The sequence below is a fragment of the Vitis riparia genome, chromosome 7 (assembly GCF_004353265.1).
Source record: "Vitis riparia cultivar Riparia Gloire de Montpellier isolate 1030 chromosome 7, EGFV_Vit.rip_1.0, whole genome shotgun sequence".
In the NCBI taxonomy this organism is placed as follows: Eukaryota; Viridiplantae; Streptophyta; class Magnoliopsida; order Vitales; family Vitaceae; genus Vitis; species Vitis riparia.
The window spans coordinates 10,117,940-10,138,022 of NC_048437.1; the positions used below are offsets into that span (position 1 = coordinate 10,117,940).

At 32.7% G+C, this 20,083-nt stretch overlaps 2 protein-coding genes across 3 annotated transcripts in view; both read left to right on the plus strand.

Moving 5' to 3' along the window:
• The window catches only part of LOC117919353, a 39,452-nt gene extending 35,073 nt beyond the window's left edge, over nucleotides 1–4,379 (plus strand). The window contains exon 8 of one of the 2 annotated variants that reach the window (XM_034836534.1): nucleotides 3,834–3,920. In XM_034836534.1, coding sequence (XP_034692425.1) covers nucleotides 3,834–3,838 — 5 coding nt within the window. In that variant the 3' untranslated portion in view covers nucleotides 3,839–3,920. Of the gene's footprint in view, nucleotides 1–3,833 lie in introns of both variants that reach the window. The other variant, XM_034836533.1, reaches the window with a different exon arrangement.
• Nucleotides 4,380–8,248: 3,869 nt separating this feature from the next.
• LOC117918871 (cytochrome b561 and DOMON domain-containing protein At3g07570) lies at nucleotides 8,249–11,561 on the plus strand. The gene is made up of 4 exons (XM_034835825.1): nucleotides 8,249–8,526; nucleotides 8,640–9,036; nucleotides 10,857–11,143; nucleotides 11,264–11,561. The coding sequence occupies exons 1-4, from the start codon at nucleotides 8,290–8,292 to the stop codon at nucleotides 11,492–11,494; spliced, it is 1,152 nt and encodes a 383-aa protein (XP_034691716.1). The 5' UTR covers nucleotides 8,249–8,289; the 3' UTR covers nucleotides 11,495–11,561.
• Nucleotides 11,562–20,083: the final 8,522 nt, after the last annotated feature.

A 20,083-nucleotide genomic window follows, 5' to 3' on the forward strand; every position in this document is an offset into this window, starting at 1 on the left:
TATTAGTACTTTGTAGCTGTCAGAATTCTAGTTGTTTGAATGATAGATCTAATGGTAATGATCCCTACTATGATCACTAGATTCACTACATTAACAGTCTTATTGATAGTTACATTTGAGCCCGGTGATCCATTACCCAGTGTTGGACTCATGGTCATATATTTCTTTAAGGAGCTGGGCTTCTCTTTTAGAGCTGAAGGCTCTAACCAATCCATAGATGGGAGGAGACAAAGACCAAGTAATACCCATGAGATCAATGATAGAGAACAGATATGTTGTAGCCATTCTCTTCTTTGCAGATGGTGCAAATAAGGTTTGAAGCAAATGTGACTGTTGTCCCAAGAAAATCCTGTTGAGGAGTTTCTAGAGACCATAAGAGATTGTGGTTAGAGCTTTCCTAAACCAGTAGAGTTCAGGTGGTGTATGACGTAGAGATCATAGCTTTATCGGAGGGATTCACAGAGAGGCATTGTGGAGTGTTACTAACCTTCATGTGGAAAAAGATTCAACTATTGTTCTTCATGAATATTCCAGGATGGCAGCGGACCTTAGAGATTCGATTCCTGGATTTGCAGAATTTTGAATGCTCTTTGACTGTAAAGCTAGATAGAAGGTCAATTTGCTAACCTAGGAGTTACAAAATATACATAGTTTTATAAGTACATGTCTTCTAGCAGAGGATGGACTTATTTCAATCGATCTTCTTGTTATTTTGAGAGTAATCTTGAGATTCCTTGACATCCTTTATAAGAGGAGTTCCATGAATTGGAGCTTTGAGAGGTTGAACTGGTCTCCCATATTTGAGGTGAGGGTAGGGTGGTCAGAGAGGTTGTTCCAAGTGGAGAGATTAAAGAGGCTACCTTTCAGATGGATAGGGAAAAAGCCCTAGCAGCCTAAAAATGATTTGTTGAAAGTTTTTGAACAGTTCTACCATAATGGCATCATTAGTAAGAGCATCAGATCCACCTATATTTCTTAACTCCAAGAAACTTTCATCATTAAATACTTTAGAACCATTAGTTTGGTGACAAAATTATACAAGAGTTTGGCTAAATTCGTAAGTAAGTTTTGTGATGTACCTTATGAGATTATCTCCTTTTCTCAGGTGGCCTTTATTGAGGGTTGACTTAGTCTTCATGTAGTGCTGATAACTAATGAAACTGTGGATGAAAAGTCCTGTTCTAATAAAGAGAGGGTGATTTTCAAAGTGGACTTAGAAACAACCAAGTTAATTAGGGGTTTTTAGACCATCCAATTAATGATTCAGGGGGTTATATTCTTGGTTGGACTTGTCATGCTTATTCATAGCAGAGCAAACAATCTTCTCCTCCCTTGTTTTGTTGCCTTGCAATTGATACCCCCAACCCCAACCACCTACATGCACATGCACATGCACATGCACACACACAAAAACCAGAGATGTTTGATGCTTTTGAGGAGAATGTTGTTCTTGTTGATTATGCTAGCTATTTTTTTTGGGTGATTTGGCTTGATTGGACATCAGGATCCACAAGGATAGGAGGTATATTGACTATTAGTGCGATAATTTTTATTAGATCACCTTGCTATGGATGTTATTTACCAAAGTCTTCTTTGGAATTCCCATCAGATTGATCTTGTTGGATTGGACAGAGGCTTGCTGTTAATGTATAAGGATAGCTGTGATGAGGGTGATTGGTCTCTCCCCTATAAGGTTTATTGTGTGTTAATTTTAACAGTTGTTCCCTATGGGTAGATATTTCAATGACAGATGAGGAAGAGTAAAGCCTTCTCTAGGTCTTGTCTAGCCATTGAGGTGGATATCCTAGCTTTACAGAAAAGTTTGAGGGGGGCAACTGTGTTGGGTTCTAGTAATATTCTGGTGGAGGGCAACTTAACAACTCCTCTCCATAGTCTCTCAGGATAAGGGAGGGCCTTGAGTTATTGACATTGCTAGACATTTGCTGCTTAGCTTTGTAGCCACCGGCAAGCATATTGTTTGTCTAAGCAGTAAGCTGCCCTATCAAAGGAGTTGGTTGGGGATCAGCTTTTTGAGTCTCTCCACAGTTTGGATCCTGATTAACGAGTAGTCTTTTGGGAAGAAAAGTTTTTGGAATACTATGTGACAATTTAACTTTCTTGTAGCTCTTTTGTCATTGGGGCAAACTGGAGAAGATCAAGATACTTAAGTCAGTCAAACATTCCATGTAATAAAGTAAAAACTTGAACATATGCAGTAAATGACCTATCTTGCTATCACACCTGTTTTTTTTCTAAGCTTATGCAACCAACAGACATTTGTTACTTGAATAGATTTTAGGCCACAAGATTTGAAGATTCTTTGATGATCATTGGGAATGTAAACAAACTGCTTATCTCTCCAACTGCATGTAGAAAAGCTGCCACAGAATTGCAGGAATTCTTGTCTCCCCAAGAGTTCTTGGCATCTGGCTCTTCTATCCAACTCATAACATAACCAAGTTGCCCTGTTACCAGGCTGACTGACTCCATACACCTAATAACCAGTTTCATCAAGCTTAATGACTGTAGGCTGTGTGCTTAGCATTCTTGTGTGAAGACTAACCATGCCTGAACCTCTCATTGTAGGGTTAGTGATGTCTGAATCTCTGTTTGTTCTTATACTCCACCAGGGCTATACTTAGTAGATTTTATTTTCTGATTGAAAGCCTTGGATGGCTTATTTATTTGGTTTGAAATATAAAAGAGAAAAGGAAGAGGAAAAAAAGAGAGTGAAAGAACATAGAGAAAGAGTGGGCTTTGACCATCTCATTTGAAAACCAATTGGTGTTTAGTGAGGGTAGGCCAAACCTTTTATGACATTTGACATCACACCATGCGGGCTTGTTCTAATAGCCATCATTTGGGTGATCCATCCCTGAGCTTAAGAGCAGGATTGTTGCATCCCAACTTCCCTCCCCCAACATGACGCTCTTGTGACTCAAACTTATGACCCTTGGCTCTAATACCAAATTTTGGATCGGGCTTTGACCATCTCATCTGAAAACCAATTGATGTTTAGCGAGGGTAGGCCAAACTTTTTTCAATAAGTGGATAAAAGTTTAAAACAGATTGACTAATGTTTGCTATCATCCAACACCTCAAAAACACTTACCACCTCCTATAACAATCTTCAATTATGAACAATTTAGAAATGGCAAGAGTCCAAGGGAGGACTTGATGTGACTGATCTAGGAGAAGCACAATGAAAATTTTGACCCGGAATTGCCAACACTCAAATACGCTTGCAATAGCCTTTAATAAATTACCTACTTCTAAATTAGTCTTGTCCATGCTATCGTGTTCTAAGAATTTTTGTGGTTCAACATCTTGTGATGTATTGAATCCTTCTGCATCCCATATAGCAGCATGGGCAGGAAAAGTAGGAAGTGCCACCCCACCCACAGCCCCTCTTCATTTTAGAAAACACATTTCAGTAGTCAGCACATTATTTGAAGCCTCCAATAATGATACTATTTTGATGTTGGGAATTGATTAGGTCCCTTTTGTACCATTTTAGGATGAAAAAAAATCTCACAGCAGTGAAGTAAAATTGGGAGTGTCAAATCTAGGGGACCTAAACTTAATCACATACAATTAGCCTTGGCACATTCTTTGAACCCTGCTTCTCCCCTTGATGCTAGATTTATTCCTTCAAATGTACCTTGTGAAACATTATGGGGCCACCTCGTTCCCTAATCTGTCCAAAAATACACCAAAATAAATATTGAGCATAATTGAGTACAATGCTTTGTGTTACTACACTATTGAATACAAATTATATGCGATCACATGCTCACTTATTTGGCTGCTGCTAACTAAAATAAATTTTGCAGCTTGAATGATGAACCCAAGGCAATGAAGCAGATGCCACCACTTCCAGTGAAGCTGAATGAAGAGCTTGCCAAGTCCATCCTTCCAATGAGGCTGAATGAAGAGCTTGCCAACCCCACCCTTCCTGGCCCATCTGCTTCTCCTTAATCTGCTGACAAGGTCAATTGAGTTAGGAACTCTTGAACGAAACGCGAAAAGAAAAAACTGGTCACTTGCATCTTGCTCTCTTCTCAGTTCCAAATAGGATAAAGAAATAGATTAGGCTGTTGTTTTTTCTTTATTTAATTGTAAGGCTGTAGTTTATATAGAATGTGAATAGTTGGTTGTGTACATGGAGTTTCTGACTGTATAAATGCTTGTAAAAAAACCTTCAGTTCAAATTATAGTAGTGTATTCATGGAGTTTCTGATGGTATGAATGCTTGTAAAAAACCCTCGGGTCAAATTATAGTAGTGTATCAGATAATTTTCATAATATTTAGTGATTATCATCAGTGGTGTAGGCTGTAGCCTATTTTTAGAAGGGCAATATCATGACAACTTTTTACATTCTATTTGTTCTTATTCTGAATCGTGTTATAAGGCAATATTTTACTTCCAATGTGAAAAATTCATGCCATAGTGGAAATGTAGATCCTGGAAGACAAAATATTTCCTTTAAACCAAACAGGGCTTGAAGGTATTCTTGTTACACTCTTGTATACACCAGCCTTGACCAATCCCAAGTTATTCTGGTGAACCATCATCATCTTAAAATATGCAAACACGGAAAGCAATACAACATAAAATATTTATTCTAGAAGATAGAATGGCAAAAGGTTTAAACCCTAAACCCGGTAAGGGGGTTTATATAGGGTTCATCCTAGACTTAAGTGACTTGAGCTCAAATTAGGCTTGAGCCATTTAATTCAACTCATTTGGCTAGAAAGTCAATTCATAAAATCTAGTGTAATCTTACATTTTTACCAAAATACCCTTATGCACACTTGTAAATCACAAACCCAAATCTCTTAAATAAAATGTGCCTTTATGAATTAAGAGCTCGTGTAGGGACCATTGGAGCCATAGAAAAATACCGATTTATTTAAAATCCAATTCTAAAGTTGGTTCAATACTTAACTAATTAAAGAAAATCAATTGCACTCTAATATCTTATAAAATTATAATGAATTGAAGCTCGGATTTGTGACTTACCATCCATTAAATGCGGATTCCTTATAAATTGTAATTTAATAAAGGTAGTGTTATCAATGTAGGAAATCTAGGATCTCTTTATTCCTTATAATTGGATCAAGTTAAGTACATGTGAATCTTCTTAGGCTTTCTCTAAATCTTATGCAAAGTGGAAACAAGAATATTCTTAAACAAAAGATTTAGATGAAGTGCTATAGAATACAATACTTTAGATTTGGACATTCCCAAATCCATTCCTTTCAATGTAGAATCAAAATGAATGCTCTGAAAGTCTTGTAGACCCATGAACTATGACTCTACCTTGATCTTAACAATCTAAAAGTGGGTATTTAGAAGGGTGGAGGCTAAAATTCTCTCATTTCTCTTTCGACGATGGAAGACAACTTTATTGAAAACCCTAACCTCTAAAAGAGTATTTATAGGGTTCTATAGTGGAGCTTAAGTGACTTAAACCTATCAAAGGTTTAGGTAATTTAATTTAGCTCAAAATCTAATTGATTAATTAATGAACTTTCATTGAACTTTCCAAAGTCCATCAATATGCCTCAAAATAATTTAAATCTTAATGTGATCAAATTACATATATATAGTCTTCCATCATAGAAGTCATTCTTCACCTTTAATGGTAATTAATCATTAAATAATATGATTAGAAAATACATAACCCCTTAGGGAAATATAATTTATTAATTTTATGGTTTATATTAATTATCTTCATCCACTTAATCAAGAAACTCAATGACAAACTTTTGGATTTAGTAATTGTTTTATCCTTACTAAATGCCAACACAATCCTTCTATCTATTGCCAAAAATTGATTTTGCCACTATCCCAAGTGCCATATATTGAAATTATGTTCAATGTGTCACTTTGGTGATCATACACTCGATATAATTTTGATGATATTTGTGCTTAATTAGGATAGCCCAATGATTCAATTTTCCTAAAAGAATTCAAATTCATATACATATCATACTTTAAATAAGAGCAAAAATTGCATAATTATATATAATCCAAAGAATTAATTTATTGTTATAAACCAACAATATAATAGTATTTAAAGATTTTGTTTATCGAATAACAATTTCTTCTTCAAGATAATAAACACTTCAACAAAAATTATCTTCTAATGCAACCCTTAACATTATTTGAAGCACATGAAGAGTGTAAAAACTAAAATCAAGAGGTGTTTTGGACCACTAGATGTTTAGCAAATCCCTCATTTTGGGTGTCAAAGAATCCACGTCATGGTGGAAATGTAGACCCTAGAAAAGAAATATTTTCCTTTAAACCAAACAGGGCTTTAAGTTGTAGTTGTTACAAATTACAATCTTGGATATGTCAGCCTTGACGAATCCTCAGCTTTTTTGGTGAACCATCGCCATCTTAGGACATAGAAATACAAAAAGCAATAAAGCATCATGAGGTTTGAAGCATTAGGCGGATGGCCGACTTGCTGAATATGATATCCACTTTAACTCTTATTTCACCAACCAGAATGAAGATCCAATAAAAGTAGGTTGATTCCAGAGGGCTTAATCTTTTATGTTGCAGAGTTTTTTTGAAACCAGATTTGAGTCCAATGCCTAATGACTCAATTCTATTAACTAATGGTTTACCTCCAAAGTTTTGGATGATTTTTGAGTGACTCTCTTATATTTTACATGTATATTGAACCATCCCATGTGCAAGAAAAACTATTTTTAGCCTTACTTAGCAGACAAGAAAACTAATGCGATGTTTAGTTTCTGAAAGAATTAAAAAAAAAAAAAATTAAAGAAAATAATTTTTTTTTTTATATTTGGTTTCAATATAAAAAATAGAAAAGAAAATAAAATATAACAAAAATTAATTCAAAATTAAAATTTTTATATAAAGGAGGAAAAATAAGTAAAATAAGTTTGAAATAATATATAAAATAATTATTTGATTTTAACTCTATTTTTTATTCTTTTTTACTTTTTATTTTATTTTATTTTTCTTCCCTACTTTTTTTTTCTTGCTTTTTTTCTTGTACTTTTCGGGACCAAACGTAGCATATGAGAGAAAGAAACTAGGATTTCATATGCACCTTACAAAATTTAAGGTGGAAAAAACGAAGGAAAGACAAAATGATAAAATAAAAAATAAGGATTTGTGAGAGAATTACTTCAAAAATTAGTTTTTTTATTTTTTATTTAAGATTAAAAAAATTAGTTTTTCAATGTTAAAAACATTTTTGATAAATTTCTTATTAATATTTTTAAAGAATTTGTTCTTAATTATTTATAATATGGAGGCTATTAGTCATGAGAGTCAACAAACCACAGGAATAAGTTTGTAGTGAAAATAAATTTCCTTTGTTTTTCAATCTTACTTCAAAATACCTCAAATAAGATGATTTAGAATTGCGTTTTTCCACATACTTGATTCTTGAAAACACTAAAAAGTTGTCATAATCAATAGTTGGTAAAAAGTGAACTTCTTAACACCGTGAGTTGCTTTAGTAAAGTTTTTTCATTTGACTTTTCAAATCTATATATATATATATTTTTATTTTTTCATATAAAAAATAAATTTTTTAAATATATAAGTTTTAAAATAATTTTTATTATCCCATAAATTAACCAAATAAAATATTTTAGATTTATTAGTATATTTTCCTTTATTTATTTATTGCTTTTCATGATAAATAAATTTACATATGATCCAAGGCGGCAGGTCAGTAGGATAATCCTCCCACAAAGGACTACCTTTTGGTGATTCCAAACTTGATCTCCCATTGAAAAATAGTTTGCTTGTCTTACTAATTTCTCAGGTTGACTAAACAATGTAGTTTTGATCTAGTCTTTCAAAGAAATTAATAAAAGAACCAAGTCCAACGCACTAAACAATGTTAAAGACTTATATACTTATATAGCACATCGTAAATTCTAAACCCATTTAGTATGGATGATGGTGATGATGATGATGATCATCATCACGAACGACTTACTTATATACTTATATAATAGTAAACCGAATATCTTAGGCCCAATTAATATAGATAGTGGGGATGATGATGATGATAAAGATCGTAAGTACACGAACTACATTACTTATAATATGGTATATGGACCACCTAATCATAACCCTATAAGACCATTTTTTTATTGTCTAGTAGTGGCCAAGATACCATAACAACTTCATTTTTAAAATAATGGGCATTGGCAACTGCTTCTTGTGTCTCATTTCTTTACGTTATTGAGATCATCACCCGCTGGTTTGGCTCCATTAGACCAAACCAATGTTATACCTAGACACACAGATCTCTAGAGGGGCACAGAGAAAGAAAGAGATGAAGCCAACATCCTTCTTTTTCGTTACCTTGCTCTTGCTCTTCATCATCTTTACTTCACATACCCCTTTTGTGAATTCGGAAAATGACTCCTGCAGCTCTAGTCCCAGCATCAATGGCATCTCCTTTGACATCACAAAGTTCCAGTGCTTTTCTGTTTGGGATGCTCAAGGCTTCATCCTTAGAGTAAGTTCAACCCAAAAAAAAAAAAAAAACCCGTTTCATCATGAAAAATTCATATGTATCTATCTTTATTACATGGGGCCTTATCTTTCTCTTTCTCTTTCTCTTTCTTTCAGTATCAAAAGACAGAATCTAGTTTATGGAGCTTTGTCTTGTCCGCGCCTGATACAAATGCTTACATAGCAATAGGGTTTTCAAGCGATGGATCCATGGTGGGATCCAGTGCGATAGTGGGGTGGGTTGGGTCTAATAGAGGTATAAAGCAGTATTATCTGGGAGGGACCCAATCAAGCTCGGTTGAGCCTAACAAAGGAAACCTGCAGGTACTGGGCAATACATCAGCAGCTTTATCGCAATCCAACCGCATATACATGGCCTTCCAGCTCAACACCACCCAACCTCAGTCCAAACTCCTCTATGCAGTTGGGCCTCCAGGCCAGTTTCCATCTTCCCCCGAATTTCGCTTGTCCCAGCACGAATACAAGATCTCCACCAGGATCGATTATCTCACGGGTCAGTTCTAATAGCTTCTTCTCCCACTACCTTAGTCTAATCTATCATATTGAGTCCTTAATTATCCATAAGTTTAAGTCAAATTAATAATGTGCTATTTCCTGAGATGTTATTTCTACATATAAGAGGAGTAACTCAATAAGAAATTATTACTTTTCGGGTTCAACTTTTGGATCAAATTGATAAATTAACATCATTATCTCCTAGAAGAGAAGATGTTTTTGATCACTAGTTGAATCTTCGAGGGGATGATAGTGGATTTGAAAACACTTGAAAGAGTCGATGAACAAGCTACAATAAAATAATGGCAATGCTGAAACATGCTAACCTTCTTATGGAGGACCAAGTCTTTCCTATATTTAGCCACTAAAAAATTTGTATTAGATTAGAGCCACAATCCCATATCTAGGTCTCCTGTCCCTGTTTGATCAAGCACTGGCCAAGAGTGGTCTTTGGGCTGATCCAAAAAAATATAACTCTTAACACAAGCCCAACTCTAAACCAAAAGACTCTTCATCAAATGATTAGGTATGACATATCTTGCCTCCCTTACAACCCATGCTTTTTCAGAATTTTTTTTTCTCATTTTTTTGACTTGATATATTATAATATTTTGTGCAATATTGAGTCACAATTTGTTTCTTTGATGGATTGTTATGTCTCATTTATTTAAAATTATTTCAAATTTTTTGAAAGATCATTACTCTACCACAAAATAATTACTATAAACACATAAAAATATTTCTTATAATATAAATACTATTTTACAAATAATTTTTCTCTAACTTGCTCTTAGAAATATTTAAATAAATACTTGGCATAAATGCCATCTTAAAATAATTAATTTATAAAAAAAATAATTTTTAATTATTGTTCTCTTATGGTAACCAGGTCAATGTTATTCCATTCTATGAATATTATAAATGTCTATTTATTAAAATTAACCACAGATGCCCACTCTTCAGAAAGTTAATAATTCATTATGGTAAAAAACACAATATTATCAATTATTATATTAATGGTAATTATAATTGTCAACTTGCTTCCTCCTAAAATACACCTGGCCCCTATATTAAATCTATATAAATGTGATATTTAACACTGAATATTATGAAAAATAATACTTATAATATAAAATGTATCTACTAGTAAAAGAAAAATGAAATGATTTTTTATTTATTGTATAGAATTTCTATACGATAATACTGGCTATAATGATTGCATTATTAATTATATATATATGTAATGAATTGGCACCAAATTATGTAGATATTGTTTACTTTGAGCTCAAATGAATATATAATGATTTACACCCAATTATGTAGATATTGTTCACTTTGAGCCCAAATGAACCCTCATGATTTTAAAATGCGTCTATATAGTTTAGTGCAAATTGTTATTACTAGTGTTAGAACCCATTTCCGACCTTGATATGGGGGTTTGTTTGGCATCATGAGGAGTCTTTATTTGTTTGACTTTGTAATCCCATGAGACACAACAAGGACATTATGTCTATAGAGGGGGTGTGATTATGATATCCCACATTAGATAAGAGAGAGTTTCTAATACTATATAAGTATAAACTTTTCTTAATCTTGTAGATGAATTTTAATGCTGTGAGAGCCCCTTTGAGCATAGAACGAACAATATTTATACGGTTGGGTGTGGATCGTTACATTATATCTAAAATAACTGCTAATAATAATAATAATAATAATAATAATTTCATGATAGTAATTAATCATGAGTTTATGCTAGTTTCTTTGCTTGGAGGAAGATCACAAATGATAATTAATTCGGGTTTTTGTGTTATATTATAGGTCAAAGTGGCACTGTTCAGACCCCATATTCAAGACTGAGGATGAGCCATGGCATGTTGAATATGCTAGGTTGGGGTGTTCTAATGCCAATTGGAATAATAGTTGCTCGTTACTTCAAGCAGTTTGATCCGACTTGGTTTTATGTCCACGTTTCAATTCAATCAGGTGGATTTATATTAGGATTAGTAGGAGTAGTATGTGGACTTGTTTTAAATGATCGCATTAATGCAAATGTTGCTAAACACAAAGCTCTTGGAATTGTTATTCTTGTGCTCGGGTGCCTCCAGGTTGGTTAAATTCTTGATACATATTTCATTAATCTAAGCACCTCTCATGTAAACATGCATGCATGCAAACATAAACATTGTTATTAGTTTGATCCATGTTCCCATTATTTCTTTTCATAGGTGACGGCATTTTTGGCGAGACCAGACAAGGTATCGAAAGTGCGAAAATATTGGAATTGGTATCATCATGGTGTGGGGAGAGTTTTGATTGCTCTTGCAATAGTAAATGTTTTCTATGGCATTCATTTAGGCAATGCAGGAAATGGATGGAATGCTGGTTTTGGGGTTGTTCTTGCTTCCTTGCTTATTGTCGCAATTGTTGCAGAGTTTAAGAAGTGGGCAAGAAAATAACTTCTTGTATGATGCAAGTCCATGTGTTTTGATTAGTAATATTATTCACTAACTCTTTGATCTTACTATTTGTATCCTCTTTTGAATGGCCAATTATAGTTATTGATCTAGTGAAGAATTAAGAGTCTAAATACATATAAACTAGAAAATGAATAAAGCCATCTACAGCACCAAAGAAATGATGGATTAATGTCTAAAAAATGGCCAAAATAGCATGTGTATGTAATTGTACAATGTATAACTAAAAATGCATGGGAAATGAATAAGCTTCATGGTTGTTAGCTAGATGGTTAAGTAAGCTTCACCATTTTTGGATCGACAAGAAATAAGGAAATCAAAACTGATGAATCATTTTCTTGTGAAAGTTATGAGTATTGCTATTCTTCCTATCCCTTTTGTCACCTTTTTGTTTTTATCATCTTGACAAGGAGGCAAATCTATGCTGGAAAGAAGAAAAAGTGAAAACATAAAAGGAAAGAAACTTTTTTACCACTTAATAACATGGTAAAAATGTGGTAAAGTCAGGTGGGAAAAAAAATATTTTCTAGAAGATATACATATAGAGATCATCAAATGGAGGGACAACCTATCTTTTGATGAGACATGGTACCCAAATGTTCGAACAATGTGGATCGATCATTAACAACATTAGAATCAAAATAGGAATAGTGCCCAATGTAACAATTCTACAAGAAACGTTCAAGGGATGATTTAGATCCCAAGGTAGATTTTCCTAAACTTTAGGTTCAAATAATAGCTTAATGCTCATTAGAATGTTCCCCATTTAGCAACTAACAAGGTGCTATAGCTACTTTATTTTAGAATTAGTTAAACTAAGTTAAGAAAGATTGACCTCAATAAAAGTTTTTACCACAAAATGGATATTGGTAACCTAAAAAATCCAACCTCGCTATTTAGATTGAATAAATTCTGTGATATCCTATATTGAATAAGGGAGAAAATTTTTAACACTATATAAGTATGAAATCCTTTTAACCATGTGGATATGTTTTAAAATTGTGAGAGATCATTTCGGTTTAGAGTGGATAATATCTACTTGGTTGGGTGCAAATCGTTACAAATGGTATTAGAGCCTATTCCTAACCTCGATGTAAGGGTTTGTTTGACCCCATGAGGGGTGTCTATTAGTTTAGCCCTACAATCCCGTGAGACACGACGAAGATGTTTTATCTACATGAGAAGTGATTATGATATCCTAATCAGATAGAAGAAAAAGTTTGTGATGTTATATAAGTATGAACTTCTCTTAACCATGTAAACATATTTTAAAGCCGTAAGGGCCCATTTGGGTTTAAAGTGGACAATATCTATACAATTGGGTGTGGGTTGTTACAAATTCACTTGCTTATTAATAGAACATCCATGTATGAGCCTCTACTAAGGCCTTTTCTTGATAAAATCATTGAGTAGGACGAGAAGTAGAAAGATGACTTAGATCCCAAGTGGATCCTTTTAGAAGTTGGCTTCCAACCAGTACTTCACACTAGATAAAATGTTTCTCAATGATAACAAGATGGTTATGACAGTTTTATATTAGAATTAGCTAAACTAACTTAAAGTTAAGTGGTCAAGTTTACAATATTACATGATATTTATGCAAAATCCTAAAATGTGATTATCTATTTACAACCTTACTACCCCTCTATTTTAATAGATGAGTTCCCTTACTTGATTACTAGAGATTGCTTATTGGAGCCTTTTTGACAGGTACTTTTTAATGAAAACATTTGATAGGGTAAGAATCAGGAATGACTTAGATCCTTAGAAGATCTTTTCAGAAGTTGACATTGAATAATCACTCACATAGTTAAAATCAAGGATGAAAATATCGGTAATCACGGATATATCGGTACTTCGATTTTACGGATATATTGACGGATATTCTGGAAAAAAATATCGGTAGGCTTAAAATTGTTAAAAACTCATGGAAATGCAAGGAAAACCTCATAATAATATAATTAGAAGTATAATAAACAATTTAAAGTTGTTTTATTGAAAATTTTGATATACATATGATATAATTTACGATATTAGATGTAATTATATCATGTCAATCTATAAGAAATGTTAATTTCGTAATTGTTCTCATTATAAAGTCACATAAAATACTTCATTTCATTAAATATCAATAATTTGTACACATTACATTGCAATGTTCATTTAGTACCAAAATGAGGATCGATGTGGTTCAATGGGATTGATAGATGAAGGAACCCCGACTTGCTGTTGGAGACAATATTGATACCAACTCAATGAGCCTCGATAATATTGGTTATAAATTCTAACATGTCATGCATATATCTCTTGAGTCCTGCCTAGTGCCTCTACATGGATAGGATACTCAAAGTTCACCCATATGTTATTGCCAAATCCTCCTTCCATCTGATATGGAACTTGGTATGCCATTTGTCTGGAAGGGGAATAAAATGACATACCATACTCTTCATTTGTTGAACTTGAAGGTTGACCATAACTCATCACATGAGGAGGGTAGACGTTAGCCTCATTCGAGGAGTCACTAAATTGAGTCCCTATACTCATAGATTCAAAACTCCTTGAAAGTAACTCCTCGTTATATGGTTCCATCATTCGTTCTCTTCCTCTATAAGGTTTCCCAATAGCTCCTATGCTTGGACCAGGTCTTCTAGAGCCATGGTCTTCATCCTGTGTGCAGTGTGTGAAATCATTTTCACAAGTAAATTGGCTGATTGGATATTGACTATGTCGACGTTCATCAATATCTCCTTCCCCATTATCACCTCCATCATCAGTTCCACCTCTTGAACCATCGTAACCAGAAGCAGAAGTACTTGCAGCACTAGGTCTACTACTATGGCCAGCACTTATGGAGTCAATCTCTTGGTGGGAATTCAATGCCGCCTGAAGTGAATCATCAGTATCTTTGCTAAAACTTTCAGAGTGAACTTATTCGGACAACACACGTTCAACATTAACTCCAAATTCTCGAGCATGAGCAGCAATTCGTGGATTAGGATTTCCAACTTTGTCATCTAAGTGTATAGGCCTAACCCACTGGAACAACTAATTATCTTCTTTTTCACCCACCTCGGCTGAAATGTCAAGAAGATCAAGGTAATTTTTTTCAGCAACTCGATCATTTTCTGCCTCCATATCGCGTAACTTTAGCCTCATATTATAGTAACAAAAAACTAATTGCTCCAATTGAGGGTAAGCCAAACAATTTCGTTGCTTTGTGTGGATGAGAGCAAACATGCTCCAATTTCTCTCACATACAGAAGATGACACAGTTTGTGAGAGAACTTTGATGGCTAACTTTCTCAATGTAGGTGTTTGATTCTCGTACATAAACCACCATTCAGCTACAACGAATTTGATAATCATATAAATACTTATGTGGTGAATTTACAATAATGATAATCAATTTTTTCCTATAAAGACTCACCGAGCACCATGGTTGACCTTACTGCAATTGCTACTCAATCACCGAATCCTTTTTTTGCATCTCGAAAAAGTACAAGCTATGTATTCAACATTTAATTTGTTAGTAAACGTTCAAATAAATTGATGAATGAAATTATTGTTTTATTGACAAAAATAACAGTTTTTTATTCACCTCATTTCCAAATTGACTAAGCGATTTAGTAGTTGGATCTAATTTTGTAAAAAACATCATGGACAGCTTGAAGTAGTTCCGAATCACTACCAACTCCACGCCTATATTGAAATCTTGGATTCAAGAAGTATGCTACAATAAAATTTAGTAGAGTTAGTAATTTTTTTTTAAAGAAACTTAAATACAAAGTAAAAACTTATAAAAATATATAGTACTTAAGTACCTGCTGCATGAGGTGGATGTTTTAGTGTTTTCTCCCAACGATCTTGTATTATTTTGAACATCCAATCTCCAGCTTCTTAACGAATAAGGTTCTCTTTCATCACGTGCATAAGCTCGTACACAAATGGCATTGTGGGAACAACTTCAGAATCCACAAGTCAAAGCACCATGTATAATGGCTCATATAATGAAACTATATTTGTCAATCTGTCCCAATACGTATGGTCAAACAATAATTGCTCCAATTCTCGTCCACGTTTTGTTCGACTGAGTTTGTATTGTGTCCATTCATCACTCATAAACAATTTTTTCAAATCAACCATTTTTTTAGAAGACTGTCAAGAGCAATATAATTGGTAGCAAACCTTGTAGCTCCTGGTCGAACAATGTCTCCACCACAATACTTTCTCATTTGTGCTAGTAACCAACCATGATTGTAAATGAAATTAGTTATCTTGCGAGCATTGTTTATCACCTCGATAACACTAGGTCTTTTACCGATGTCTTTAAAGATTAAGTCGATGCAGTGCGCCGCACATGGAGTCCAATATAAGTTATACTTCTTCATCAATTGTTTACCTGCTTTCATGAACGCCAACCCATTATCTGTGACAATTTGGACCACATTTTCCTTACTGACTTCTTTGATAATAGTCTTCAAAAGCTCGTATATATACTTGTGGTCTTTGATATAGTTTGATGCATCGACTGACTTAAGGAACACCGTGGTCCCTTTAGAATAAACCATGAAATTAATAATACTTAATTTCGTGGGCCCTGTCCATCCATTTGACATTATTGTGCACCCATATGTCTTCCATTTTTCTCTTTGTTGGTTCACATAAGCTTCCATTTCTTTGTACTCCATTTCCAAGTATTTGTTCTTTATTTCATATGGAGATGGAGGTTCGATTCCCATTCCTGCACTTCATATGTAAAACATGTCATAAAATACTACACTTACTAAAAGTATAACACAATATAACATTTGATAAATTAGTAATTACTTGCTTGTTGTGCACCAATAATCATATTCTTGAAGTGATGAGACTTTGCTTTTGCGGGTGCGACACTCTCATAAATGAAGAATTTGCTGATTAAGCGTCTCATTGTTTCTTTAATTGCACCACTCTTGAATATATCTTTGATATTTTTTTGTCTTGCTGTAGAAGACTTGTATAGCGAAGGGGCAATAGGGGGTGAATGATGCGAATGTCGCATACTCTGTAATTTTCGCATCGTCGACGGTATACCAGTAGAAGACTCTCCCGGTTTGCGTTTGCTTCCTACAATATTCTCATGTTGTTCACGTTCCCAATTAGATGCTTTCGAGGCACGAACTGCAGATCGATATGCATCCCACTCATCTGGGTACATATTTGTCGAATACATATACACATCTTCATCTTCAACATCTTCATCATCATCATCTTCGTTTACCAAATGTGTATGATGAGTCCCCATTGTGCCACGTAATTGACTACGAATGTCTTCAATATCAGCATTTTTCTTTGCTTTTTTTTTTTTTTTTTTGTCATGCACCAGCAATCATATCTCTTCTTTCACTTCGGGCGGCACTTTTGGACACTTTTTGGTGTTGTTATGCGGGTCCTTATGCGTTAAATGAGACTTAAATTGCATGATGCCTCCACTTTTTATTACCAACCCATAGAAATTACAAATTGTTTCATTTCGCTTACCCTCAATTGGTGAACAATACTTCCAATCTGCATCTCATCCTGGCATGGCAGAACCACCTTCACTAGCCATGCTAAATCTATTGCAAGAAAAATACACTTAAATTTAAATCTATGTTAATTAATTAAACTAATTAAATAATTTAGCTAAGTTAATTTTTTTATTCTAAATGTAATTTACTAAATAAAGAGATTAATCATAATTGAATATGAAAATAAATCGCAACAATAAAAAAATTGAGCATATTTAATATTCCATATATAGTAGTTCATGTTAATTAAACTAATTAAATAATTTAGCTAAGTTAATGTTTTAAATGTAAATGTAATTCTATTCTATGATAAGTTTACAAAATATAGAAATTAATCGTAATTGAATATGGAAATAAATCGCAATAAAAAAAAAATTGAGCATATTTAATATTCCATATATAGTAGTTCATGTTAATTAAACTAATTAAATAATTTAGCTAAGTTAATGTTTTAAATGTAAATGTAATTCTATTCTATGATAAATTTACTAAATATAGAAACTAATCATAATTGAATATGAAAATAAATCGCAATAATAAAAACAATGGAGCATATTTAATATTCCATATATAGTAGTTCATGTTAATTAAACTAATTAAATAATTTAGCTAAGTTAATGTTTTAAATGTAAATGTAATTCTATTTTATGATAAATTTACTAAATATAGAAATTAATCATAATTGAATATGAAAATAAATCGCAATAATAAAAAAATTGAGCACATTTAATATTCCATATATAGTAGTTCATGTTAATTAAACTAATTAAATAATTTAGCTAAGTTAATTTTTTAAATCCAAATGTAATTCTATGATAAATTTACTAAATATTGAAATTAATCATAATTGAATATGAAAATAAATCGCGATAATATAAAAAATTGAACATATTTGATATTTCATATATAGTAGTTCATATTAATTAAACTAATTAAATAATTTAACTAAGTTAATTTTTTGAATCTAAATGTAATTCTATGATAAATTTACTAAATATAAAAATTAATCATAATTGAATATGAAAATAAATCCCAATAATCATAAAAATGAACATATTTCATATTCAAAATATACTAGTTGATGTTAATTAAATTAATTACATAATTTACCATGTTAATTAAATTAATTAAATAATTTAGCTAAGTTAACTAGTTTAATGTGAATCTAAATCACAAATAATCATCTAAAATAAATATATCAATTTATAATTAAATAATCAAATTAACCTAAATTAATTCAATAAAAATATACAAATTAATTACAATTGAATGTAAAAATAACATTAAATCATCCTTGCAATCATACTAATTAATTAAAAATACATGAATTAATTACCATTGCAAACAAAATTAATTACATGCAATTTAAACAAACATACCTCAAAATGATTGAATAATTGAGCAACCTTAGAAAAAATTGGAGTAATAAGAGAGCAAATGAAGAATCAAAGCAAAAATGCATGAAATTGATGCAAAATGGGCTATTTATAGACGAAATTTGGGCCAAAATAGCCGTTGGAACCTTAAGTTACTATTGAAATTTAATTTTGGTCGTTGGATCACAATTTGGGAGCAATCTGGCCATTGGATCTCTTTATTATCATTGAGATTCAAATCTGGCCGTCGGATCAACACGGACGTGATATGGGCCATCAGATCACGTTGGAGAGAGGGTCGATTTTTCGCAAAAAATGGCCAAAAAATCAGCGATTAATTGGTGTCCCAGGCGATTTATCGTTAATCGCCGATATATCGCCGATTTTTTGGCGATTTTTTGTGAAAAATCGGCCCTCCGACATATCTCCTCGAAATGGCGTGTCGCTTGGCTCCGATACGCGATATATCGCCGATATTTCGCGACATTTTCTTCCTTGGTTAAAATATGCGAATTGAGAAAGTGTAAAAAAAAAAGAAAAAGTTAAATACCAAATTTTCATTTCTTTGAAGCCCATCAACTAATAATCATCAAAACCTTAGCTTCATAATGATCATGATTCTCTGTTATCCAAAATACAGAGCCTAGATTACATAACATCTCTAGCCAAGAAAAACCAAAGAAGACTCACTACGACTTTTGTAGTACTCTGGGTATCGTCCTCAAGGATTAACCTATGGAAGTTGTTAAACTATGTCTAAATGATTGCATTTTGCCTCATTTCTTGAATTAAGAATGTGTAAAATCGATTTGAATAAAATTGAATTTACTAAAATAAACCTCATTAAATCATAAAAGAATTATTGATTTCTAATTCAAATTATTCAAAATCGGGGGTTCCACAATCTAACTTTGGGTATAGGGCCTCAAGCAAAACAAGAGCATCTATTTTAGTTAGTCTTAAGGTATTTAGAATATGAGATCAAACAAGATCAACTCGAGTTCTATAACTCAGGGTTGCATCTATATCTTAACATTTAATATTTTATTCCATTATTGAAATACAAAATAGATGAATAGATATGAAAATTGAGTTTAGGTATAGGATTTAGGCTTTTACCACTTTGTGTAGATTTATCTTAGGATAGATAACAATAGCAAAACCTTAGATAACTTATAAGGATCAAGAATCACCAAGAATCTCTAGTATCAAGGAATGGGTTATTGTATCATTCCCTAATTCAAACTAACATTAGAGGATATCTTTATTTTATTATTATACCTCAACCTTTCATTTATTCAAATTTTAGTTCAATTTTACCCATTGTTTTGCTTTGGATCTAGCCCTAGGTTTTCATGTTTCACACCCTAAGATGACTTTTTAGTCTTTTATAGTGGTGATTTCATTTACATAATCCATAAAAAGAAGAATAAAGAACCATTCTTGAATAAAAAAATTGAAAACAAATGATTATATTAATAAAATAGAAAAAACAAATCAAGAATCTTCATTATCAAGAGAAAATCCAAGAACATCCAAGAATTCAAGAACTTAAAAAGAAAACTAATGCCTTATTAAAAGGTTAAAAGTTAAGTTAACACATGACAAGATCTTAAAGAGCATGTAAAATCTTCTTTTCAAATCAA

Excerpts from the sequence above, each read along its gene's own strand:
- LOC117918871 (XM_034835825.1), top strand. The coding sequence starts at position 8,290 with ATGTTATACCTAGACACACAGATCTCTAGAGGGGCACAGAGAAAGAAA. Across the intron at positions 9,037-10,856 it reads CAGGATCGATTATCTCACGG|GTCAAAGTGGCACTGTTCAG; the intron begins GTCAGTTCTAAT and ends GTTATATTATAG. Across the intron at positions 11,144-11,263 it reads TTGTGCTCGGGTGCCTCCAG|GTGACGGCATTTTTGGCGAG; the intron begins GTTGGTTAAATT and ends TTCTTTTCATAG.